Consider the following 27,101-nt stretch of genomic DNA (forward strand, 5'->3'; position numbering starts at 1 on the left):
AATGTATTGTTGTTATTATATAATTATGGATGAAGTTTTCAAACATAGAAAACAAATGGAGTTTAATAAAGCATAAAATAATGGCCCATTTTATAGGGCTAAATAGGCCCGACTCATTGGCCCGATCATAAGCCCGAAAATATTAGGCCCATGGGTAGGGCCTGGGCTTTGTATATTTGATATAGGGCTGGCCCGGCCCGATAATTCCTTAGGGTTGAAAAGGCCCGTTACTAATTAGGGCCTGGGCTCACACCTCTTAGGGCCGGGCTGGCCCGGCCCGGCCCGTTTTACAGGCCTAGTGTAAATACGTTTTTTGCTCCAATAGGAAACGATGTAAATCCAAAGATGCATATTCGATTTGTTTGTGATAATTCATTTTTGTGTTTTATCTTTTTAAAATTAATTTTGTGCGTGTTAGATTCATTTTATGTTTCCAAATAAATGGATCTAACAAAATTTAAATTTGAAGAACATATGATTTTACCTACAAACTAACATAAAAATATCTATGTAGAAATTTATAATTTATTTTAAACATTTTAAGGTATTTTTTCTAATATTTCATTTTGAAAATTAAAGATGTTGGTCCAGCAATGTAGCCGTTGGGGGGAGGGGGGAGAGATGACAACCAAAAAATGGGCTCACATATGAATTTTGGTCTAGCAACTTTTTTTGCTGACTTTTCTCCACTTTATCTCACTTTTTTTCAGCTGGATCCCACTTGCAAGAGATGTAAAAAAAAGATGTATATGTACATCTAAATTTGCATCTCATGGTGGTGATGCAAATTTACACTTGTTTGCACCTTCCCATTGCGGGTGATTCCAATCACAATGGGTGTATATTTAACATACACCCCATTATACACCCCCCCATTGTGGATGCTCTTGCAATTCAAATAATAACTTTAAAATTTCATCAAACTTCAAATTCAAAAGACTTATCTAGTTTTATCCAATGAGATGACTATACGTGTAAAATAAAAATAAATATATCAGTTTGGTTTAGGCCTATTTGCGAAATCTCAAAATCAAACCAAATCATTACAATTTGATTCAATTTTAAAAAGTTTGAATCGGTCGGTTTAATCAGTTCGGCTAAATTGATGCTAACTCCTACTCGGTTTTTGCAAAATAATCTACAAATGTTCTCCTAGTCCATTTATCTTCTAGCCAAACTTATTAAGGACGACTTTGAAAATCAACAATTTAAAAAATCATACAACATTAAATAAGGAAGTAGAATAAATAAGTCGGAAGCAGAATGTCCTAGGTATTTTTTATTGTTTTTTGAAAAGGGAGGGGGTTAGCATGTTATATTTTTTCTTTTGCTAAGCAACAAAGCATTTGGTGAGTGGGCTCTATTGACAAATAGAACCGGCCATTAACATTCGAGGACTTGAAGCAACTGGGTCACCCACACATTACATTACAATTACTAAAACGTGAAAAGTGTAAAAAAAAAGTGTAGAAAGTGTATTAAAACAAAACTCTAAAGAAAAGAAGACCAGCGAACGATAGCGGAGAGAGAAGGGTGTTTGGTTGGTTGGTTGGTTGGTTGGTTGGTTGGTTGATGGGATTGGATAGTTGTGAATCGATAGAACAAACAACAACAGGTATGCATTATTATTGCCAAAACCCTTTCTACATGTGATTACCCACGCCATACTTTTTCCAATTCATATTTGTAAACTTTACATTTTCTTATTAAATAAAAAATGTATGTCTTAAGGTTCAAAAGTTCGACCGACCCTCTTCCAAGGATATAGGCGTCATATTTGTTGATGAGTATTTTGGACTTGTTGAAAATTTAAGGGCTCGTTTGAGACTACTTCTTTACGAAGCATTTATACTCATAAGCGCTTTTATTATAAAAATATTTAAATTTTCCAGAAAAAATTGAAGTGCTTCTTGAAAAAGCACATGACAGATGCTTCTCGAGAAAGCGATCATATGACCTATAAGCACTTCTAGACTTTTATGTCAGACAATGTTAGAAGTGTTTTTGGTTGTCAGAAAGCGATTTTAACCCTTACGAAAGCACTCCCAAACGGGCCTAAGCGTTAGTGAAATTGTGGTTTTTAAACTTCTATTTGGGTTCACCTGGAAAAAAAGAAAGAAAAAAAAAACCATGTGTTTGCGTTTTATGAGAAGGAAAAAAAAAATGAAATGCTGGACTTGGGACACTAATTAGCCCTTGTGGTTAGGGAAGTTTTTCTTGTCATTTGGGCCAGATTGAGATGAATGGTTTTCATACCATATTCAGCTCCAAATCTCAAGTTAGCCCAAAAAGCTCATCAGCCTCCTAATTTACTTATATATATGCTAGCAATGTGTCTAAACAAAATAATATAGTATCAAAAGCATGCATGCATGATGCATGGGATATCCTGATCTAAAATTCTAGAACATGGCTTCACCTAATTAGGTTTCATTGCAGGAAATACAATTTGATTGAAAATGAGCTCCTACATACATATTGGTTTATATGTTCCTGATTATAATTTATCATTATTATTATTATTTGCTTAGGTTTCAGGCAATTTAGAGATTGGAGACATGCAAATAAAATGACCCGAAATGAGAAAGGACACGATTCACACCAAGTGACTTGAGTTTGAAGGATGAAATGACTTGGTGGACTACTAGGCTACTAAACTCAAACTTATAGATTTTGTGTCAGTGTCATTTCAAGAGACTTGCTTGGGAAACTTAGATTTTGCCACAGCCTCTCCCAGGTCTCAGCCGTCCATTTATATATGCATCACCATCAAAATGTCCACCTTAAGACATACATGCCCTTTTAATTTCTTTCTAGTTGATTGATAGGGTCTACCTAATTTACCAAAATGCTTCCCAAGAAATCTCTCTTTTTTCGTTGCTTATTAGTACAATATTTGCCGTACGAGAGAGAGAGAGAGAGCTAGGCCATAATGGAAATTATACTTTTCATATTACGGCTTAAAATTAATTAGAGTACAAACTGTCCGAATTTTTACAATTTGATGTCCTAACATTGACGAGAAAATTTTGTAATTGAAAGCTCTCGATGCATCTTTAATCAAAACTTTTAAAGTCAATGAGTTGGTTGAGTTGCTTCTCTCATTAAAAAAAATTGTGCGCATCTGTGTGTGGTGCTCGTGAGCTATGGCTTTCAGATGAGATATATAGATAGCATGCAAAAGTTTTGGATGACATGAAATTATGAAAAATCAAGCAACGGCTGAGGAGTGACATGCAAATTAAGTTCGACCTAAGCAATTTCATCATGTCATTCGTTACCTAACTTTATCTGAAAATATTCCCCCAGAGAATCCCTTCTATTCAAGATTTGTATTTAGACACAAAGAATATCGGCTTAGAGTATGTTTAGGAACGCATCAAGACATGACTCGGTACTTTTTGACAAGCGTTTAGTAGAAAAACTTAAAATTGTTTCTCAGTCATCAAAATATTTTCTAGAGAAGCACTCTCAAATATATGTTTATTTTTTTCTTAACGCACTTGGATCTTTAACAATTTGAACGTGATTCTAATAAAAACACTTCTAGCAAAAGCACTAATAATCAGTACTTTTTTTGTAAAAACATTAGCAAAAGACACCTTAGAGAACAGTGTACGTGAAGGCAATGGTCAACTTCCACCACAACAAACAAGAGCTTGTCTTGTCTTGTCTTGTCTTGTCTTTCTTAATTTGCAAGCTTGCAGTACTACGAGCTCAGCTAGCATACTGTACGATCGAGTTTCTTCTGCTATTCATCATTTGCTAATGATGTCTTAAGATCTGAACTAATAATTAGATGGATTTAAAGCTCGAAAATATGTTTAACCCAGTTTTTTTTCAGTTTTTTTTTTTGGTTTTAAAAAAGCATATAGCATGATGGCAACCGCGTTAGATGTAATGTTATATTTCAATTTGACCACTTCTTGACTTACATATATAATTAAACTTACATTAAGCAACAGATATGGATTAAATTAGGTAAAAACCAAATCTGTTTCACATGATTTTGGTGCGTTTATTAGTTTCTTGAAGGGCACCACCAAATCACCAATCTCTATCTTGATGTGAAGTGTAAGTGGTAGGAAGGAGGAGCTGCCTCATGGGCGGCAGGAGTGGAAGACACGAACCCTTTTAATAACAAGACTTAGCAATAAGATAAGAGAATCATATCAAACAAAAAAAATATACACGACGTTAAGTCAAGATTATTCTATTTGTGCCCTCTTTTATATAATTTGAAATCATTATTTAAGAGCACCAACATATATATTACCAATTGAGTCTAGCCCAGTGGAAAGTGACCTTGAAAATTTACAGACCAGAGGTGTGAGAAACCTCCCTTCCCTATAGTTTAGACCAAGGGCGGATGTACACTTGGGCTGGAGTGGGCTCCAGCCTAGTGTTGATATATATATATTTTTTTTGGTTGTTGTAGTTTTAGTGGTTTAAGCCAAATATAGGTAAAGTAAATAATAGTCTAGCCCTCTATTTAAAATAAGCTCAGCTCTCTATGTAGAAATAAGCCCACTCTTTAAGCATATAGGAAATAGTAAACATGCAATCCATAACCTATATAAATTTGATTAGAAGAAAAACTCACAATTTTTCTTCTAGCCACCCAAAACGTCATATTTGAACCTTCAGAGCCTAGAAGAAATAGCTCTCCCCCTCTAAAAAATTGTACCAACCTATCTTCAGTAGGTTCTTCAATCTTGGTAAGTTTTTATCTTTTTTTAATTATTAAATTTCCAATTTTAATTGTTGTTGTTAAGTTTTTATGATTTAGGGTTTGGGTGAAAACTTTTGGAGATTGTTATATATGTTTTATTTTTGCAACTTGAATTATTAATTAGTATATATGATTTTCGGTGTCTAGTATTTCTTGTTAGGATATCATGTTACATGATGATAATAGACCGAGAAAGAGAAGAAAAACTATTCTTCAAAAAAAAGGGTAACGATAACAGTGATACACATTTTGCATCTGATGTTGATCTTCAATTCCTGAGGAACTTACTCAACTCAGATCTTAAGTAGTTGAACAATGTGTTTGATTTTATATTTATTTATATTTTGTACTTCTTTGTGTTATATTTGCTCGTAATGTGGCTTTGTTTGATTTATAAATTTTTTATTTACATATTTGTTTCAAGAGAAAAAGGATTATAATATATCTCCTATAAATAAATAAAAATTTAGCCTATCCCTATAAAAATTCCTGGATCCGCCATTGGTTTAGACTATTGCTTTTCCTCCTAATAAAAAAAGTACCAACATATGTTGTGATGATCGAGGCATCACAACAACTACTAATCTAGTTAATATATAGGCTAGTGTGAAAGATGGTTTCGAATTTTGAAGAGGCACCTGAATTGAATGTGACGTGATTCTGAAATCACTTGTCCAAAATCTAAGGGAATGTTAACATATTGAACTTGAAGCTTTATGCTCTAATTAGATCCAATAGCAGACACCCACAATTTAACTTCCAACGTTCCAAAAGAGTCATTCTTTAGCTAAGAATTTTAGTTCCGACAATCAAAGAGTATATATAGTTCAAGCATCTTCCCAAATAGGGAATTTTTCTTAATCCAAGCAACAAATTCAACGAGAGTAGAAATTAATGAATGCATTCCGAAAAAGAGAAAAGGTCATAGGAACTAGATTGTAGAGATGAAAATGAAACTCAACAATCTCGGCAAATGACGGAGCTACATGCAGGCTTGCGGTGGTCATGATTCCCCAACCTACAAGTATTTAGGGGAATGAAAAATCCTTCAACGCCAATGGACCTTTCATTTCTTACTTCAACACAACACCAAACCCGATATAGATAGAATTTATCAATGACGGATACTTGTAAGATATGTATTAATTAAGTTATATAGGTACGTATTAACTAGTCAAAAGAAATGGTTAGATATAGAATAAAAAGAAGCATGCATGCATGTTTTGGTTCAATGTGTGGACGGAAGTCTGAGGCTGACGGTTCAACAACAAGTTTACATTATTATTCAGAGATGAAAGCAAGAATCACCTCACATTCTGCGTGTACTAGCTGTTTCTTACTCACTCTTCCATCATTATTTTATTATAAAATAAAATAAAAACTATCTGCTCTCCTTTGCAATTCTATTTTATTTACATTTCAATAAGTAACTATTAATTCCAACAAATAAAACTGTATGAAAAAAGACAACACCATAATCATCCACTTATATTATAATTTATAATACCTATATACAAGATGATCATATTATTATTGTAGTATTTTATAATTTCTCGAGGTCTAATAAAAATACGACAACACAAGTTCATAATAACTAATTATTGTTAAAATAATAAGTTAAAGTTGAAATGTAAAAGTCAAGACTCAAGAGTTTTTGTCTTTTGGGAATTTTCCTTTTCGTTTAGATTATATGGTTTGTCTTCAGAAATACACTTTACTTAAATTTGCAAATAGAATTATTCTAAACATTTTGATGAAACGTAAACTTTGTTTCTTCTCAAACTCCTCCTATAGTACATATCATGAAAATTAAGTATAGTACGTACTTTTCTTTTTTCTTTCAAAAAATCACCAAACTTTTATTTTTATTTATTTATTTATTTATTTATCTCATCAAATTACGAATACAATAATAGTGATATATAAGTGGAGACAAATTGGTTTCGTTGATTGATTCATGACCAAAATCCCAACTACACAAAAGAGTTGAAATGGCGTGAGTGAGAGAGAGACGAATCGGTTGCGAGGTGCATGTCTTGTTTTTCGCTCTACACACCCACCTCTCTTTAATCCCAAACACAACAAAACGCATACCTCAACGCTACTGATCGTTTTAATTACTTACCAAAATAAATGACGACCGCGACGGCGACGGCGTCGTTTAGTCCGAAGCGGTCCAGTGACGGCCACCGGTTTGAACACCCGGAGGAAACCATGTCTTCCTTTGCCGGCGCAATGCTGCCCAAATTTCTCAGCGACCTCAGCCAGGACTTGGTCGAAGTGACTTTAGAGCTCAACGACGACAACGACGAGATTGTCGTGTGCAGCGTTGCTCCGGCGGCAGACGACGTGTCGGCGGCAGACGGGATTCTGCAGCGGAGCATGTCGGCGAGGTCGAGGAGAATTCGCCGGACGTTCGGGTGGCTGAGATCGGCGTCATCGAGGACCACGGCGTCAAATTCCGAGCCGGTTGAGTTCGCTCTCCCCGCTCGCGAGGCTCGCCGGCTCAAAGCCAAGCTTCAACGGACGAAATCGAGCGCGCGGCAAGCTCTCGACGGGCTAAGATTCATCAGCAGGACGACTGTCGGCGCAAATGGCGCCGAGGAGCTGTGGAAGCAAGTGGAGGCGAGGTTCGAGTCGCTCGCCGACGACGGCTTGCTCGCTAGACCAGACTTTGGTGAATGTATAGGTAAGTTTCTCTTAACTAATTCATTGAGCTTAAATTTTCTGTTTGGTTCCTGAGAAAATTTAAAAGGAAAATTGACGTATTTTGAAGGGATGGTGGACTCGGTGGAGTTTGCGGTGGGGATATTTGACGCATTGGCGAGGAGGAGGGGGCAGAACATCACCAAAATTACGAAAGAGGAGCTTCGCGAGTTTTGGTTGCAAATTTCGGACAACAGCTTTGACGCGCGCCTTCAAATTTTCTTTGACATGTGGGTCTCTCTCTATCTCAGCCGTTAATTAAGGTTCTGTTTCTAACAAATCGACGGTCCAGACGGTGGAGCTCATTTTTTTAAATTTCTTTTTTTGTAATTACTGTGGGTAAATTAAATTAAATAGGTAAAAGTAAACACACACAGTTTTATGCACTCAACAAAAACAAATCAAGTGGATGGTTAGCTCTAGTCTATTTTGGGGTTGGGTGGGTTTTGCCTTTTGCAGTTGAGCATTGTTTTTGTGTTTAGTTGACCAAAAGTGATGAATTTTGGGCTATGTTGTGTCTTGTTTGTGTTCTATCTAATTCAACCTTTCCATAAACACCTCTGAAAAAATTAGGTTAAATGCTTTTCAAATGCGTCTAGCATTTGCCTTTTGTCATTTGTGGTTGGGATTTTGCTGCTTTAAGAAAAGTTATTATTTTCTTATTAATTTTTCGAATTTTGGAATATTTTCAGGGCCGATAGCAATGAAGATGGAAGAATCACAAGGGAAGGAGTGCAAGAGGTAAAAATAATAAAAATTGTTGACTGCGGGAAACTAATAAAATCCCATCTAATACTGCTTTTTTAACAAGTTGTTTATTCTTCACAAAGACAACTAAATGCTGCTTTCATTCAATTGTTACAGCTTATAATGCTCAGTGCTTCTGCAAACAAGCTATCTAAGCTCAAAGAACAAGCTGAAGAATATGCTTCGTTAATAATGGAAGAACTCGATCCTGAAAACCTCGGTTACATTGAGGTAAATTAAAACAAGTCATTAGTCTTGATTCTGGGTCTTGATCAGTCAATTAGTGTCTCTTAATGTATTTTTGCCCTATAATCAGTTATGGCAATTGGAAGCACTGCTTCTACAAAGAGACGTCTACATAAACTACAGCAGGCCACTGAGCACAGCAAGTGTGGCTTGGAGCCAGAACCTGAGCTCCTTACTGCCCAAGAACCTGTTGCATAGACTGAGCCGTTCGCTTCAGTGTTTCATGCTGGAGAATTGGCAGAGGGGTTGGATTATACTGTTGTGGGTTATTGCTATGGCTTCTCTCTTTGCCTGGAAATTCTACCAGTACAGAAAAAACAGGGCAGCATTTCAGGTCATGCACTATTGCTTGCCTGTGGCCAAAGGGGCTGCAGAGACTCTCAAGCTCAACATGGCTCTCATCCTCCTACCGGTCTGTCGAAATACGCTGACGTGGCTCCGGTCCACCAGGGCTAGGTCCTTCTTCCCATTTGATGACAACATTAACTTCCACAAGGTAATGTATATGTGACAGTGAAAATCAACACTGAAAAGGGTGCATGAACTTCCCATTTGTTTTTCATTCAAGTCACAAAAATATTTGACCTTTTATTTTCCTTATTATGCTGCAGATAATTGCATTTGCTATAGCCGTTGGGATAATCATTCATGCCGGGAACCATCTGACATGCGATTTTCCTCGCCTGGTAAACTCATCTCCAGAAAAATTTGCCCCACTTTCCTCTGATTTCCATGGCACGAAGCCAACCTACAAATTCCTGCTCACTGGAGCTGAAGGTGTGACTGGAATTTTAATGGTGATTTTAATAGCCATCTCATTCACACTAGCAGCACGTCGGTTTCGGAGGAACATGGTGAGGCTTCCTGCGCCCTTCAACAAGTTGACTGGATTTAATGCGTTCTGGTATTCTCATCATCTGCTAGGTCTGGTCTACGTTTTGCTCCTCATCCATGGAAGCTGCTTGTATTTGGCCCACAAGTGGTACGAGAAAACGGTACGAAATTTGACAGTAAAAATTACAAAACAAGATTTACTTGATGACTCAGAAATTATTGATGCCCTTCTACTTTGCAGACATGGATGTACATCTCTGTTCCATTGTTGCTCTATATAGCAGAACGCAGTGTGCGAACATGCAGATCACAGCATTATTCAGTTAAGATACTAAAGGTAAGCTAATTTTAGTGTATTACTCAAATCTATATGTTTATACTTTGAGTTGTTTGCAGTCAAAAGAATTAACAAGAGATTATTGCTATCCGAGTGTCTTAAACAGGTTTCGGTCCTACCAGGAAATGTCATTAGCTTAATCATGTCCAAACCGCCTGGGTTTAAGTACAAAAGTGGACAATACATATTTCTACAATGCCCAACAATCTCCCCATTTGAATGGTGAGTGTGATTTCCACTAAACCTTCATCATACTGAACCATTTTCAGGAAAATGTTATCATGCACTAATTACTGAACCATTTGTTTATAAATTCAGGCACCCATTTTCCATTACCTCGGCACCAGGAGATGATCACCTCAGTGTTCACATCCGAACAGTAGGCGACTGGACTCAAGAATTGAAGCGAGTCATTGCTGAGGGAGATGATTCAACATCTGTTGATCATCAAGCTAGACTTGTTCAGATAGGAAATCTGGATCCGATAGGGTATATAAACCTAAGCAATTTTACCTTCTGAGATTTAGGTTCAGCGTATGTATGGGAACATTAACGTAGTAGATGAACATCAATGCAGCCAACCCAGATTGTTTGTAGACGGTCCATATGGGGCACCAGCACAGGAATACCGGAACTATGACGTCTTGCTCCTCGTCGGACTTGGGATTGGAGCTACCCCTTTTATAAGCATCCTTCGAGATCTACTTAACAGCACGAAAACAGCAGAAGAACAAATGGTACAATTCATACTCTTTCGAAGCACAATATTTCGGAAATTTTATCGATTTCTCTCTTCTGGGTACTAAGTTATAATGCATTCATGACCTAGGATTCAAATACAGAAACTAGTAGATCAGAAGACAGCCAGAACAGTTTTACGTCTTCAAGTTTGACCCCCGGGGACAAGAAGAAATCGCAGAGGACCACAAATGCTCACTTCTATTGGGTTACCAGAGAGCCTGGCTCTTTTGAGTGGTTTAAAGGAGTCATGGATGAGGTTGCAGAAATGGATCAGAAAGTAAACCTGGACTGTTAATCATTTTACATTATAATTAAATTCGTCTGGGATGATCTGCTAAGTGACTGTGTTATGCTCTTCTTGTTTGTTGCAGGGTCAGATTGAACTGCACAACTACCTTACGAGTGTCTACGAGGAGGGTGACGCAAGGTCAACTCTAATCACAATGGTCCAAGCTCTCAACCATGCCAAACATGGCGTCGACATCCTATCTGGCACCCGAGTATGATTTTTCATCACCATTTTCAGTTGACATGGCAATTATGTTCTTAAGCAATTAATGACCCTTTCTATATTGATGCGATGCAGGTAAGAACTCACTTCGCAAGACCAAATTGGAAAGAAGTGTTTACCAAGATAGCTTCCAAGCATCCATATTCTACAGTAGGTAAATATATTCTACCAAAACTAAATTGTTAAAAACATTACCGATACAAGTTTGCATGAGTTCATGTTTCTTGCTTTTACGAGTCAAAATCATGCATCTGCTAAAATAATGAAACAGGAAACACAGAAATCAGAATAACCAGTTAATTTGCAGGGGTATTCTACTGTGGGATGCCAATGTTGGCAAAGGAGCTGAAGGTGCTATCACACGAGCTGAGTCACAAGACATCCACACGTTTTGAGTTCCACAAGGAGTATTTTTAAAACTAGAGAACCGTCATCAAAAGACCAAGCAGCCATTCTTTTCTACTCATTTTGATTATCGATAGAGGAAAATAATTATATCTGTATAATGATCGTAGCTCAGAAAGATGTAAATGCAATTGTTTGTCATATACGTAGAAATGTCGTCCAATATAATACAAAGTTCCAAAAAAATGATACCTTTTCTGCTGATAACTTCTCAAAATTGCACTCTTTCGAGAGCAAAAAACTATTGTTGCAGAGTCATTTATCTATGGACGACGATACATTAAGCAGATTAATACAAAGAGATCCAGCTGCAATCATTCATCTTTGATTCTCTTGAGTAGTCTGGAAGCCCAGCTTCGGACACGTCGCTTCAGTGTATAACCAACAACAATTCCAGCAACAAAGCAAAGTGTACAAAGCTTTGAACACGTCCACAGTGATACTACATGCCTGTAAGTAGACATGGGAATATTGCCAGTTCAGTATAAGAAGAAGAAGAGGAAAACAAAGACAACATCCAACGAGCCTTCATAAATTTCTCAAATTTTTTTGTTTTTTTGTTTGTAATTTAGAACATTTACTGCATGTTGTTTGTCAAAACATTTTATATCCAAAAAGCATCAACCTCAACTCCTCTAAGCACAATTGCCAAAAGCTTAGTTAGAAGGCATCCATGCAATTCACAGCTTCAAAAACACCAAACCAATTTTCGGAAAATCCCATTTCTCCATTTCGAGAGCACATTTGTTGGTTGCAAATAAATCCCTTCATGGTTTCACAGAGACCATTACAAACGCAACCCTAATGAAATGAAACTGTAAAGGGGACCGAGCAGAACAAGTAAAAGGAAGGAGAAGAGAGATTGGTATGCAGAGGTACCTGGCAGGTCTGTTGAATAGAATACGAGACTGATCAGAAGAAGACAAAGCGGCAGCGAGACCTTCACCGGCACGGTGACTGTCAAATGAAGACGAGGACGAAGACGAAGAGTTGCCCAAATTTGGTGGGTCTTTTGAGACTTTGCCAATCAACTTCTGCAAACCCTCCATAACTCAATGTTTCCAGAGACAACGCAGAGAACCCTAAAACCCAGAACACCTAATTCTTTTCACAATTCAGAAACCCCATTCATTATGCATTCCATTCTTGAAGATATGAGTTTTGAGGGGTTTAGGGTTTATTACCGATTTTGACTCGCCCGGTTCAGCCGTAGAACACTGCCTCCTCAATGCCCGATTCAGATTTCGAGCACTGAATTGAGCACGCTTTTTGTTTTCTTGAAGATGTCAAATTTGTTGACCACCCCTCCAAATTTTCGCAGGAGGCTCGAGGCCCAAAACAAAACTGGCTTGGGCCCAGCCACTTGGGCTTGGTCCAGTTATGTATTTACTTTATTAATTTATTTTTATTATTATACATGTATTAATTTCTTAGGAGCGTCAATAGCGAGTGCAAAAGTTTTACCGTGTTTTAAATGTATAGGAAATTATACACATTTAAAAGGCTTTTTTGGTTAGTTACCACCCTACTGACTATTTTCTATTTCATGCATTTGTACTCGTTTTTGTGCTTTTTATTTGTTACTCTACTGTATTTAGCAAATTTGTACTCTTTGGCTGGTCGACGTAGAACTAGAAGTAGAACTAGTAATAGAACTAGTAATAGAGGGTTGGGTTGGGGTCAGAAATCGTCCACGCTGAAAAGCCAATCTATCCCCATCTTCTCCCCAACACCCTCGCAACGCTCTCTCTCCCTCCCTTATCTTCCCCAAACATATGTACGCAAATTAACAACAAAAACAAAGTTTCAAAGCACAAGTTAGGATACACTCGATATATCTCTGGTTCTAAACTTGCATCTAATGGCTTCCCTTTCTCTTCCTAAGCACCACTTCCCTTCTGTGCTCCCCACTCAAACTCCTAGACACAACCCATCTTCGAAAAGCCTCCCAATTGTCTCAAGTTCATCACATTCTCAATTTTATGGCCTCAAGCTCTCCAGCTCCTCCTCTTTCCCAATCCCATCTTCTTCTTCTTCTGGAAAGATGTTTATTTGTGCTGCTAAGGTACATTGCTTAATTCACATTTTCTGATATGTTGAGTGTTTTGTGGGCTATGGCTACTTCTTTGTTGATTGATTATGATTATATGTTTCTTGACAGGTGGACAAGGGTAAGGTTCCACCAGCCTTCACATTGAAAGATCAGGATGGAAAAACTGTGAGTCTCTCCAAGTTCAAAGGAAAACCTGTGGTTCTCTATTTCTACCCTGCTGATGAGACCCCAGGGTGCACCAAACAGGTATAAACATAATGACATTGTTGCATGTTCTAATTCTCCTTTTAGTTTATTGTTAGGGGCATGAAGTTTTACTTAGAAGCTTGGTTATCTTCTCAGTCAGCTTATTCTATATTGATTTTGCCCAATATTTTTTGCTGTAACCTTTAATTTGTTATGATATGCAATTCACATTGGAGCTGACAACACCAGATAAAGACTGTATCTTTAATTAGTGCAGACACTGACAAATTGATACTCCCTTAGGCTTGTGCTTTCAGAGATTCTTATGAGAAGTTTAAAAAGGCTGGAGCCCAGGTCGTCGGAATTAGTGGTGATGACCCATCATCACACAAGGTAATGTGAACAGTTTCTAGTATGGAACAGCTTTAACTACTTTGGTAAATTGGCTTGGTTGTTTGGAGGACATATGCTGCAGTAATTGCAGCAGAATTGGGTTTAGTAGATATTCTACTGGCTTGATCATTGCTGGATGATAACTAAGGTTTGTTTGCTTCTAAATGAATTGTGAGTTCATTTAGTTAAGATTATTATATTTTTGAGAAAGTATGAGATTCATCGTATCTACAGTACCTTTAGTTTATTTGAGTATGGTTTTAAATGCATAACCATTGCAACTCATGCTTGAAGTAGTTTATGAAGTTTTTGATTTATGTAGGCTTTTGCAAAGAAATACAAACTTCCATACACATTACTTAGCGACGAGGGTAATAAGGTGAGGAAAGAATGGGGAGTGCCATCAGATCTGTTTGGGACATTGCCTGGAAGACAGACTTATGTTCTGGACAAGAATGGGGTGGTTCAACTCATCTACAACAACCAGTTCCAACCTGAGAAGCATATTGATGAAACTCTCAAATTCCTTCAAAGCCTTTAAAGTTCTCCTGTTTTTAGCTGTTTTGTTTTTTCATCCCTGTGTCCATTATATCTCCACAAAACACGGTCAGCAAGTAGTTATTTTTGTATAATTCGAAAGCCAGTTATAATTACTAATGCTGCTGGCCATGTTTGTACTTGTCCCAAGTAAAAGGGCAGTTGTTTTCTGCCCTATGAAGGCAAATTTCAATCGATAGAGGTCGAAATTTTTGTGGAATATCCAATGGCTACTATACAGCATGACCTAGATGGCAATAATCTCGTTCTAAGTGATGTAATATCTTTGAGATTATTAATGTTATTGTAAATGGTGGATCATGAGGGTATTTTGCTTATGTTAATTAGTTGACAACTCTGCAATCAGCTCATGTTTATGTTTCTTATCCCCTGCCTTGTTGCCCTTCTGCAATATTATCACATCATAATTTTGGAATTTCAGAAGTAACCAATGGAAAAATTCTTTATTGAGATAAAATAGAATATGATGCATTGATCATTTGTCCTGCAAGTAGGTGTTCTTTATTTTGAGTTCTGGTGTAAAGAACCTGTCAATTATGAATTTAGGATGTTATTGCAAAGTATAGGTTCATTGTTTCATCAGATAGTCTTGACTGTCATAGGGGCTAAATGCTTCCGCCAACCAAGTATTCTTCCTCCAAGAAGTCCACCCCATCTCCTCACAAATTTCATCACTGTGGTTGATGCTAAAAGTAGAAATGCAATGCCTCTTGTAGAACCTGGTTGTTTTCTTCGAGACTTCCACTTCTTTACTTGTTTGCTCAAGCATTCGCTCCACGCTGGGGAGCTTAAATTTGTTATCCAGCAGCTGGTGGATAACAAATTTAAGCTCCCAAGTGTGGAGCAAATGCTTGAGCAAACAAGTAAAGAAGTGGAAGTCTCGAAGAAAACAACCAGGTTCACCAAGTGTTAGAAATGTTAAATTTGTTTGCTCAAGCATTTGCTGCGCAGTTCCGAAGAGTGAAGGTTCGAAACACTCTCGAGATAACCCACGAAAGCCATGTTTGGGATCAAAGGATGAATTGTGCCCCCTGCAGAAGAAACAATCAACAGTTCTATTCTTCACTTTTAACATTTCTAACACTAGGTAATTTCTGGAAATCTTAGAAAACCAGTACCTGTATAAGGGTGTGATACCAGAAGGGTATTCCAACAAGCTGCTGAAAGGCTCTGGTAAGATGGACTTAACTTTTTTCTTACCATCATAACCAGTTGCAAAAACCACAACATCAGCTTTTATCTTAGTGTTGTCATCAAATTCAATTCCATCTTTACAAATCTGACGTTGTGGAATTCTATTCTATTCAAGTGATTCAGAATCGTTGAAAACATGTCCAGTCAAAGTGTAGTCATAACCACCTTAATTGAGTTCACTTTGACATAGTTTAAGTGGTCCACGTGGCCCATTTACTGCCACATCAATAGTTAACAGAGTTGTTATCGGAAAGACCGACGCCAGGTATGAAACTGTAGTGAAATGAAACTTTGGGTGTGAAAGTGAGACACTTTGTGTAGTAAAGTCTGAACATTGATCAACTTCAGGGTAGTAAAGTGAAATTTACCTTCCTTTTTTTTTTCCATTTTATCTTACTTTCATTACAATTATCTTTTACTAAATTTTTCCGGGGCTCATCATCTCTGAAGATTAATTGGTTAGCATGCCAAAAAAATATACACAAGAAAGCTAACAATCCAGAACAGGAAAACATATTTAAAATTTGACCTGAAAATCAAACAAGTACATGGAAGGTGATGGGAATTATAAACCTATTGTGGGAACCGAATTAAATCACCCTAGGTCAAATAATTCCTTCCATTTGGGGATTATTTGACCTAATTGGGAGTTACTCAATTTAATTGGGAGTTACCCAATTAAATTAGCAATTACCTAATTAAAATGGGGATTGATTTGATTCCTACCCTAATTAGGGATTTGATTTAAATCAAATAAATCAAATCCCTAATTAATCAAATCTCGCCTAATCGGGGAGGAATAATTCCTTTCCATCTACAGAATTATTCCTCTGAAACCCTAGCCTCCGAGGCTCCTATAAATACATAGCTACACACAAGGGTTAAGGTATGTCTAAATTCCTACTGAAACTCTGCAGAAATAATTCTCCACAAACCCTAGCCACCATCTTCTTTCTCTCTCCCTCACACAAGGCTCCGGCCTCCACACACGGCTCCGGCCACCCGGTTTTCCTTGAACACCCATCCTAACTTAGGCATCGGAGGGCCTTTGGCCAACACCCCCCGGGTGTGGTCCTTTACTCCGATCTGTTTTGCAGGGAGAGAGAGGTGCGAAGAAGACGAAAGAATCTTTAGGCGAATATTCCCGTGGGAGGAATTTGACTCCCACACCTATATATTTAGTATTTACCTTGATTTGCCTCTGCACACTCGAGAGCTAAATCAATAGCTGATTTTTTGTAGCCAACTACAACGACCTTCTTATCCTTTAGCAAATTAGAAACAGTGTCCTTGGTCAATCGTCTCAAAACTTGGTATCATTGGTGCCGGTGGAAACATGCTGTGATGGGCTAGCCGCTTGGCTGCTGCTAAGCCACGCACACCGGCACCAATATACCAAGTTTTGAGACAATTGGAGCCATAGTTGCTGGTTTTTGGTGTGTTTCAAAGCTTTTTTGGTTTGAAAGGGGAGATGGTCTTGAAAAGGTGGTGTATATTTTGATATATACTCGATTTGCTTGGTGTCCGAAACGACCTGAGGGAAAAGCTATTTATAGGGGTTGCATGAGTGGGTCTGGTCATATATGATGTAACATGTGAATGTGAAATTGATTTTGAGATCAAAGGATTTGCTGGGGTAAAAGATAGTGACCAATATTTCTCTCTCTATCTCAGCCGTTGATTAAGTTTCTGTAATTGCGTTCCTAACAAATCAACGGTCCATACGGTGAAGCTCATTTCTAAAATATATATTTTATGAAATTATTGTGGGTAAATTAAATTAAATAGGTAAAAGTAAACACTCAACAAATCACGTGGATGGTTTGCTCTAGTCTATTTTGGGGTGTTTGGGTTGGGTGGGTTTTTTCCTTTTGTTTTTGTGTTTAGTTGACCAAAAGAGATAAGCTTTTCCAAATGTTGTGTCTTGGTTGTGTTCTATCTAATTCAACCTTTCCATAAACACCTCTAAAAAATTAGGTTAAATGCTTCTGCCAACCAAGCTATGTTGTGTCCTATTTGTGTTCCATCTAATTGAACGTTCCATCAACACCTACAAATTAGGTTTGATGCTGTTCAACTGCGTCTAGCATTTGCCTTTTTGTCAATTGTGGTTGTGATTTTGCCGGTTTAAGAAAAGTTATTATTTTCTTATTAATTTTTTGAATTTGGAATATTTTCAGGGCCGATAGCAATGAAGATGGAAGAATCACAAGGGAAGGAGTGCAAGAGGTAAAATAAAATAAAGGGTTAATCGTTTTATTAGTCCCTGAACTTAGACCCGATTTGCATTTGAGTACCGCAATTTCCAAAATGGTTCCCGTGGTCCCTTAACTTCACTTTCTTAGGACAAATGGTCCTGCCGTCAATTTTGTTAACTTTTTCTGTGAAATAAAAGGGCAAAATGGTTTTTTTTATATTAAAACCAAAAATATGAATAAAAAATCATATCTTTAAAATAACAATAAAAGAAAATCAAATAAAAAACCAACAAAAAAAAATCAAGTTTTGGGGGAGTAGAAATCGGGATAAAGGTGGGGGAGAGAGAGTTCAATTTTAATTTTTTAGTTTTTAAAATTTTTTATTCATATTTTAATTAATTTTGATCAAAAATACCATTTTGCCCATGCATTTAGCAGAAAAGTTTACAAAATTGATGGCAGGACCATTTGTCCTAATGAAACTGAAGTTAAAGGACCACGGGAACCATTTTGGAAATTGAAGTACTCAAATGCAAATCGGGTCTAAATTCAGGGACTAATAAAATAATTAACCCTATTTCAAGCAGATACTCCAGCATGCACAGATCCGAACCCAAGCAGTTCTTTTGTGTTAGTTGGTTGATCTTCATCAATCATCAAAGTTCTTTTTTCTCGTGATTTTTTTGTGACTTTTTTTTGTGTGTGTATGCGCCACCTGTCAAGCCCACAACAAAGTACATGTAGCAATCCAATGGTTGTTTTCAAATGGGATGCTTGCACATATTAATTGTTAATTCTTTTTGTAAGTCATATATGAAACAAATGTGAATGTGCTCTGAAATAGGCAAAATTTATTTTTCTAAAATTTCAATTATATTTATGTCAAAATGTTCATGAAAATAAATCACGGAATTATAAACAAAAATTAACCACACCAAAAAAAAAATAGAGTTAAACCATTCTTTAACAATTTAATATGAGTGTGGGGTCAAATTTTTAGTCAGGCAATACATGAATAGTTGTATTTTGGAGGGTGAAAATTTAAGTTTAGCCCCGAATGGGTTGGAGAATGCCTAAGCATGGGAACATCTAATATTTAAGTTTCAGATTTTGCCATTAAAATGTTTCGGTAGCTTCTCATTAGCTTTGTCTATGGCAATGCAGATATCAAGGCTGGTCTACACAAATGCTGGTGATGCCATTTTGGTGTATCCACTTGTTATGGCGGCGCATCCACGAAAAGCAGCCCAGTTTGTTGTGGGGCTCTCCAATGGCGAGCTCCATGTCCTTGAGCATCTGGAAGATGGAGATGAATATGGTATTTTTACTGTTGGTTGACTTGGTAGCAAGTTGGAGAGCTGCGAGCCTGTGGAATCCGAGGGCATCGTCTTTGGCTTGTGATCTCTAGATAAGATAGGCCTAAACATAATAATAACTCATCTCTAGATAATGTATGCTATGTAGTTTAGGCATTTGCGGCATCAAATTTTATAAATCTAAAATCAATAATGTTATGGATCCTCAACAAAATAAATTCAGAAGTTTCTTGGAAAATTTGCAGCCATTATTTCTTTTAAGTTTCAACTATTCTTTCTTGCGCAAATGGTCTCTCTCTATGATGATCTTGACCACATTTCAACAGTCATTTTTGAGCCAAAACTCACCAATCTCTCTTTCACAATTTCATTCTGGTCAAGCCAAAAATTATAGACGACAAAGAAGAAAAGAGTGGAGACGATTGATCGGGATCATTAGTTATAAGTTTAGGCTCGAGTGGGATTGAATCTCTAAGAGAAATTAAAGATAACCTAATACATGATCTGATTTGCAACTAATAAGAAATCAGAGGGCATCCATTATTAATGTCAATCTACAAGCAGGGGAACCCTATGAGGGTTCATGAAATGCATATTTACTTGAGTTACACATTACGGTCAATTTGACGAGGATTAAATTGCTCGATGTGTCAAAGGAGAATACATCTTCAAGCATCTACCTTTGCTGCCGCAGATGTATAACTTACGTTGCTGTCCCTCATAGTTTTGCACTGACTCGACTGCTCATATCAGAGAAATTTGATCTTTATGCTCGTTGAACAATTCTCAACATCTGAATGCATTGAAATATGATTGAAAGGGATGAAATAATGATCAAAACCAATATTCTAGATGTAGTTGACTGAAGAACTGGAGTCCAAGTTATGAGCAATGAAAAAAAAAAACCATTTTGCAGTCTAGGTAAACTAAGTTTAATTCTTCAAAAAATTTCTTCTCCCTTAGATTTTCCCCTCAACCTGATTTGATGTCTTCAATATAGTCACTAAAACCCTAGCTTGATGTATTTGCAAAGATGCCAGACTTGCTAGGAAAAAAGAAATCCAAAAAAAAAAAACGCCATTCAAGTTTTCATTTTAATTTTCTATAAATAGTATCGCCGCGTGGCTATACTCCTTAAATAATATATTTAAAAGGTATAGCCGCTCGGGTGTACTTCCTAAATAATATATTTAAAGAGTATAGCCGCTCGGCTATACGCCTTAAATAATATATTTAAAGAGTATACACAGAGAATGCATCTAACATAGTCTCTGAATATGGGCTATGTTTCTTCAACCACCACAACTACAACCAAACACACAGAATACAGATTGCTTTCAAAAATAAAAACACAAAAAATTTGAAAGCATAAGCAAAAGCATGCCATGTCCAAAAATCCTATGTGCTGTATCAAATACAAAATACTTCTCTACATGTCTTTAACAGATGAATGCATCCCTCCTTCAAGAACTATGCCACTGAAATAAACTCATGAACACAGACAATCTCATTGTTTCAATCAGGTAGGTCCTAAAATGAAGGAGCTAGTAGAAAGCTAATCCACAATGTTTGACAGCAGTAAGTACTTACATTTAGCATCTTACCGGCTCTTAATTCATTGACATAGAGAACTGGAAAATAATCACTTAAAAATTGATACGTAAGTACTTACAAATGCAGTTGCCTTCCCCTTGCTGTTTCGATAGCCTCTGGATCTGCAAAATGTAATCAAACCAGAGAACACTACCCAAAGTTTATTCCAAGGAAAGCTTAATCATTTTCACAAGGAAACTCACACTAAATAGTAGACAAGACTGCATCCCTTGGAGCATGAAGAGCTACATGAAGCACTGATCTATTTTCTGTGCTGTTTATCAGATCTCATCTCTATAAACCTGGTTCCCTGTCTTTAATGGCTTATTCTGATGCGGACTATGCCAGTGAATCGGTGATCCTGATGATCGTCGCTCCACGGGTGGCTACTGTTTGTATCTTGGGTCTAATTTAATTTCATGGAGTTCTAAAAAGCAAGGAGGTGTTTCTCGCTCCAGCACCGAAGTGATTGAGTAGCAAGGAGGTGTTTCATGGTTGCTACTTCAGTTAAGAAGATTTAAGGGTCTTTAGCTAGAGAAATTTGTATATATTCCGGGTACACCATGTGGTTGGGACGTTCATGGACTTTGCAGATTTTTTTTGTTAATTGGACCTGCCAGATTGTTTTGGGCCTTATGAATTCATTCTTCCATTCGAATGAGATTCTGCAATTGATTGCTTTTGAATATTTTGTTTAACAAACCAAACTAAACAAATGGGAAGCAAACAAATTGTATGATGGATGGATTAATTTCCTAGCTTTTTCCCTCTTACTTTTAACTTTCCAAGCTCTACAAGCAGAGTTAAAATGGCCTCACACATTTCTGAGGCATCAGCATCACTAGGATTCTTTTTCGTTGTGGAATAAACCATCCAGGCATGGTCAAAGCTTCCTGTCCGGTGTGACCACAACCGAACCTGGAACTTGAGCGTCACGGCATGTCACCAATCCGTCACTCTTCTCCCCGTACCTGAGTTGTAGATGAAGTGCAGTCACAGCCATTGCAGCAGATAAAGGAATCACTACAGGCAGCTAGCTTCCTGCTTGAACGATTTCATCTGACTCTTCTTGAGTTAAAAAATTTGGTAGGGGCAGCCAGGGAAGTTCGGCATGTGCTATATGTGTCATTGTGGCAAACATATCAGGGGCTATGCTTACCTCAGAGTGGAAGGAAACCAGAGGAATTTGCTCATATGGTAGCTTGTGCTTCATGATGAACTCCTTTCGCTTCTCATAAGTAAGATCCTCCAGTGCCCGAATGTCACCCTACAATGCAAATATGAATTGAGATGTTTCCAAACACAACTTATAATTCTCCACTTGTTTAGTACATACACAAAGGACTTTCAACAAGCTCAGGCATTGGTGCTATTACCTTAATTAGCTTGCATATCAAAAGTTCCATGATCCTGCGGGTTTCTTTGTCTGCAATCTGGCCTTCGCGAAGAATATCAGAAGCCAAGGGAGTGCCACCATAGGGGCTCTGTACCAGTGCTAAACCAGCAACTTTGTCTTTCAAATCACAACAGTAGATTGACAATGCAGCTGCAGCATCAACGCCGCCCTTGCTGTGCCCCAGCGGCATCACACGCTTACCGGATCCCCAGTAAAGCTCCTCGATGTATTGCTTGAGTTCCGATGCATTGTGCTCAACAGATGCCTTCATCCAAGAAAACATATGAAAAGGGAAGACAAATTTCTCAAAACCCAGTCAGCAATGATCACAGAGTAATGACTCATTACCTCACTGTGAATTTTTGCAATATGGCAAGCTAGACCCATCTTCGAAAAGAATTTCTTTGTTCCAACAAAGTACAAGGGGCAGTGATTGCTAAAGAGGCCTGGAAATCAAAGTTCCCGTAACTATAGGTGCCACAATGCTAAATGTCGATTGAACGGGGGAGAAGAACAAAGTCCAAAGGGAAAAATAAATTTTCTTTACCTGGAATAAGCAGATAGACAAATGAGCTAGGCAATGTGTGCTCCCCATTCCTGAAGTATATAGCATGACATACAAGCAATAGGAATATACAAGAATAGACTAAACAGATATGATAACAAAATTGAACACAGTTCCTTAACAGGTCCAACCATCTAGTGCAGTGGAGCTATTGTATTAGCTTGGTACCTTATTCCTGCAAGCAATTCCAAGAATCTTGCTGTACCATCCTCCACACCAGGCATGCCAGGAGTGCGCGGCAACCATCCATTATCGTCAGATGAACCTTGCAATTTTTCTGTACTCGAGATGCCAGGCTGACAAATGCAAAAATGAAGCTCAACTATGTGAACCTAAAAGAATGAAACAATGACTTGTAATTAAAAGCAATGAATTATTTGCACTGAGTAAAACAGAATCCAATCTGAACTAAAACTAAAAGAAACTATTCATAGACTCTATGGAATACGAGTCCATCAGTTTGCATAATTGAAATATACTTCTTTTACCTGCAAATTCGAAGATGAGCACATCTAACGTACACGACAGAACTTCTCCAACAAGAAATTGCCAATCTCCAAGCAAATTGTAAACCGTGTAACGGTAGTGCCAACATACATCAAGATGAAGCAACATCACCAATCTAACAATGAAGATGACTACCTTGAGATTTGAGAAATGCAAAACAGTTACAGTAAGTCATACTTCTGATAAACACTTGTAATTAGAAAGGGAAGGAGGTGAAAAAGATTAAATATTACAATTAATCATTCAGTTCACTTAAAAAGTAGATGGGCTCATGATGTTTTCTCATGAAAACTAGATTAATTGCCTGACCTCAGTTTTTTAGTGCATACTCAAGTCTTCAAAGATTGATATTGAAGAAAGCTAATGGCACAAAACGGTATTACCCTTTAAAAATGAAGGGGACATCTGTATAATTGAAGTTGGTTTCTACAATTTCAGATCTTGTATCTTCCGTAGGCTCTGAGGCTCTTCTTTCACAGGTTTCAGGGTTACAAGGTTTTGAAGATGATGAACAACCTTCAGAAAATGATTTACATCAATGATCTTATATGCTGTCCAGCAGAAATGACCAGCAAATCATCCGAGTATCTATCAGCATCTCTGACCGCAAGATCCTCTGCAACAACATCATTTCCAAATCCAACCATAACATTATAAGAAGATGCATGAGTGTACATACATGTAAGCATTGTAGAAAGAACTCGCCAATAAATTGAATTAATCGACGACTTATATAACTAGCCAGTGTCAATAGACGGGTGAAAATGTCATCCATTGATGAGTAGAATCCCAGACTATCAAAAAGAAGACTTGTGTTCCACACCGTATCATTATAGGCCTGATACAAGGACCTATATTAGATCTTTAAGCACAAGGACTGAATCAAACTGACAAAACTAAAGATGCCAAATTGAAACTTCAAACCCCCATAACCTTATTCCTTATGTGGGATAACATAAAAAAGAAATTTAAAAAATCGATAAACTAATTATAATTTCTTAGCTAATCTTGATCAAGAATAAGAAAGTTACAATAGAGAAGAGATACAACAAACATACAGAAAAAGAAGAGATAATTTGCAATAATGCACAATCGTAAAGTTGAAAAGTACTCACTGCGAGAGGCATTTCAGATATTTCATTTTCAATATAGACGTCGCCCATTAATTCTTCGAATCCTGAATTAAGCAACAAAACTATTAAGGTGATACAACAAGACAACTTAAAAGGACGAAACTTTGACACAATCAGTATATAACAATAAGAACCCGGATGAGTAAATCAATCATATGATGAGAAAAACACAACAAATCAACCCCATTCTTTCAACATATTGAACTTAAGGAACTCATCATCAAAACAAAATGTAATAAAGATATCAGATAGCAACTTACAGTCAAAGAAGGACAATCTGCAGAACCCAGAAACAGCCTGTGGCTCAGCAGAAGCAAAGCCAATTTAATTTATAGAGGGAAGAAGAGAAGGAACAAAAATCTGCAGACCCCATTTCCAAGGAAGTTTAAACTTGCTAAACATGAGCTGCCATAATTTTGAATACCATCAATAAACATAGAAGAAAATGAAGTGAAAGAATAGACTAAAAGAAAGTGGCTGCAGAAATGTGTCTGCAATGACACAATATTGCTGGGGTCAAAAGGTGGTGCATCTGATACAGTTCTTGCTCGAAATATCGGCTTCAACGAAGAAAATGGCACACGTACCTGGAAAAAATGCGACAGACCCACCCTGGCGCCCAGACCCGCCTAGCGCCGCCTAGACCCGCCTAGACCCGCCTAGCGCCGCCTAGACCCCCCTAGCGCCGCCCAGACCCTCCTAGCGCTGCCCTGACCCTCCCAGGCCGCCCAGGCCGATTTTTTAAACCTCTCCCGACGACTATTCGGCACAGGTATTCTTATCCCATGTGGGATTCCTCTTGGGATAGGACTCTATCTAATACTGTATAAATCAATACAATAAGCCCTCATGATGATTGAGGCTTTAACCCATACGTTCCAATTCTTTCAGCCAGGAACGTAACGGCAAAATTGAAAAATCGGCCGCCTAGGCGGGCTAGGCGGTTCCCTTTTTTTAAAATAAAATAAAATAAATTGTATAGCCGCGCGGCTATACTATATTTAAGTTTCATAATTGCAATAAACCCGCCGGGGAAAAAATTCTGGAAAAAGAACAACGCTGCTCAAGTTTTTGAAAAATGGGCCGGCTAGGCCGTTCCTATTTTTATATTTTATAATAAATACTATATTTAAGTTTCATATTTGCAATTCTGTCTGAAGGTACTCTATCTTTCAGAGGAGGGATGATCTCCATTTTTGACATGACAACATTTAAGGTAAACCCAACACCCAAAACTTCCCAAATCTTGTTTGTCAATATGCTTTGGTTCTGTTTGCAAATTTCTCATGATCTAACTCATCGTACTCATAAAAATCTGTTGCATAAAAACGCAGACGATGAAGAAAGTGCCACCACCATCGCCACTTGCGGCAACATGTCTTGCTTTTCACTCCCGAGATGACGGTATAGTTGCTATTGGCATGGACAATTCCACCATTGTAATATACAATCTCCACTCAAACGGGGTAGTTTGTTTGTTCTTGTAAAAAAAACAAATCATGCTCGATGTTGTGATGAAGCAAACCCGAAAAGTTTGTCATTGCCTTGATTTATATATTTTGCAATTTCCAAGGAAGCTTGAGGGTCACTCCAAAAGAGTCACTAGCCTTGACTTCTCAAACACTCTAAATGTCCTAGTTTCTTCTGGTGCTAATGCATATTGGAAACTACAATATTACTTTCAGACATGGCTTCTACTCTAATGTGACTTCTGTTATTTAACGACCTCGTTTTGGCCCTGCAGATTTTTGTGTGGGAAAAACAGAGAAGCACATGCACCAACTGGAGACTGAGGCTGCTCTTGGAGTGTATTCAAATGACTTTAGTTCATCCAAAGTAGTTCGTACAGATGGGTCTCAAGTGCAGTCAAATGACTCGAGTGCCCCGAGCGTAAGCTCCTACTGCTGTCACTCATGCGGTACAAGCATTGCATTGGCATCAGACCGTATTTGGACCTCTTTGATCGACTGACACCACGGCTTATTTCAAAAAGTGTAAGCTTCAGAAAACTATTTGATCAATTCACTGTTTTACGCTTTCTTAAGTTTTTAAGTTTTTCAATCTCCATGCAAGCTTACTTTGGAAGTGAAGTGTCAACCTTCATATCCTGATGATGCTATTTTAGTGGCACTGGAGGCCAAATGTGTTGTTTGCAAACTGTGTCTGGGATACAAGATTGAAAAACTGCGGGATCGTAGCATTATATTACTAAAGGAGGGCTAGTTTTTCCTTGACATGCAGAAGATAGATGCCTACATGCCACATGGAGTCTGGTAATTGTCTTTAATTTCTGGATTGTTTTATTCTAAATCACCTTGTTTTTCATTTATGTGAAGTCACTTTTAAATTATTACATTGTAGAGTGTTTGAGAAGTAAATGCGCTCCTTTTTTAAAAAGAAATAAAAATTGTGGACGACCGCTCTAGATCTCTCTTATATGATCAATTTGTTAAGATCAATCCAAACTGGTTAGTACTGATTATACTGTTTAAAGGTTACAAAATAATTGATTAAGAAAGTTACGGAAAAATTTGGTAGCTGGTTGTCAATTTTTATTTATTTATTAATTAAATTTTATTTATGTACTTTTCTGGGTTTGAATAAGTCACGGCCTGAAACTAAAATCCGAAAAGCTTTAAACTGGGAGAAAAAGGAACACACCAAGCCCAAAATATAAAAAAGATTAGCCCAACAAAAAGCTTTAAACAAGGGGAGGACCGTACGGTACATGAAAAGCCCAATAATTCTCT

The 27,101-nt window shown here is 37.5% G+C and overlaps 4 protein-coding genes across 8 annotated transcripts; 2 read left to right on the top strand and 2 right to left on the bottom strand.

The window, feature by feature from the left end:
- The first annotated feature begins 6,665 nt into the window (after window positions 1-6,665).
- LOC110749241 (Riboflavin synthase-like superfamily protein) lies at window positions 6,666-11,402 on the top strand. 2 transcript variants are annotated; one of them, XM_088243913.1, is made up of 14 exons: window positions 6,666-7,421; window positions 7,509-7,668; window positions 8,131-8,179; window positions 8,303-8,416; window positions 8,502-8,927; window positions 9,043-9,426; window positions 9,507-9,602; window positions 9,709-9,824; window positions 9,921-10,091; window positions 10,180-10,339; window positions 10,432-10,599; window positions 10,715-10,843; window positions 10,930-11,008; window positions 11,162-11,402. In XM_088243913.1, exons 1-14 carry the CDS (start codon window positions 6,866-6,868, stop codon window positions 11,269-11,271), a joined length of 2,718 nt encoding a protein of 905 aa, XP_088100039.1. In that variant the 5' UTR covers window positions 6,666-6,865; the 3' UTR covers window positions 11,272-11,402. The 2 variants fall into 2 exon arrangements, with proteins under 2 accessions (XP_088100039.1, XP_021804998.2); XM_021949306.2 differs by having other exon boundaries at window positions 6,667-7,421; window positions 10,432-10,620.
- On the bottom strand, window positions 11,378-12,594 carry LOC110749243 (uncharacterized). Of its 4 annotated transcripts, none has more exons than XM_021949309.2 (3): window positions 12,444-12,594; window positions 12,139-12,357; window positions 11,378-11,709 (listed from the first exon to the last, which is right to left on the bottom strand). In XM_021949309.2, the coding sequence occupies exons 2-3, from the start codon at window positions 12,306-12,308 to the stop codon at window positions 11,574-11,576; spliced, it is 306 nt and encodes a 101-aa protein (XP_021805001.2). In that variant the 5' UTR covers window positions 12,309-12,357; window positions 12,444-12,594; the 3' UTR covers window positions 11,378-11,573. The 4 variants fall into 4 exon arrangements, with proteins under 4 accessions (XP_021805001.2, XP_021805002.2, XP_021805003.2 ...); XM_021949310.2 differs by having other exon boundaries at window positions 12,139-12,363; window positions 12,444-12,562; XM_021949311.2 differs by having other exon boundaries at window positions 12,139-12,341; window positions 12,444-12,540.
- A 330-nt stretch (window positions 12,595-12,924) lies between these two features.
- PRXQ (Thioredoxin superfamily protein) lies at window positions 12,925-14,766 on the top strand. The gene is made up of 4 exons (XM_021949362.2): window positions 12,925-13,324; window positions 13,421-13,558; window positions 13,802-13,891; window positions 14,214-14,766. Exons 1-4 carry the CDS (start codon window positions 13,121-13,123, stop codon window positions 14,430-14,432), a joined length of 651 nt encoding a protein of 216 aa, XP_021805054.2. The 5' UTR covers window positions 12,925-13,120; the 3' UTR covers window positions 14,433-14,766.
- Window positions 14,767-20,441: 5,675 nt separating this feature from the next.
- On the bottom strand, window positions 20,442-25,151 carry LOC110749141 (uncharacterized). Its single transcript, XM_088256014.1, has 11 exons — window positions 24,939-25,151; window positions 24,612-24,756; window positions 24,334-24,395; window positions 23,602-23,834; window positions 23,200-23,333; window positions 22,880-23,043; window positions 22,694-22,743; window positions 22,495-22,592; window positions 22,127-22,411; window positions 21,910-22,017; window positions 20,442-21,791 (listed from the first exon to the last, which is right to left on the bottom strand). The coding sequence occupies exons 5-11, from the start codon at window positions 23,221-23,223 to the stop codon at window positions 21,774-21,776; spliced, it is 747 nt and encodes a 248-aa protein (XP_088112140.1). The 5' UTR covers window positions 23,224-23,333; window positions 23,602-23,834; window positions 24,334-24,395; window positions 24,612-24,756; window positions 24,939-25,151; the 3' UTR covers window positions 20,442-21,773.
- Between the last annotated feature and the right edge of the window lie 1,950 nt (window positions 25,152-27,101).

This window comes from Prunus avium, chromosome 7 (genome assembly GCF_965620075.1).
Source record: "Prunus avium chromosome 7, drPruAviu1.hap1.1, whole genome shotgun sequence".
Lineage (NCBI taxonomy): Eukaryota > Viridiplantae > Streptophyta > Magnoliopsida > Rosales > Rosaceae > Prunus > Prunus avium.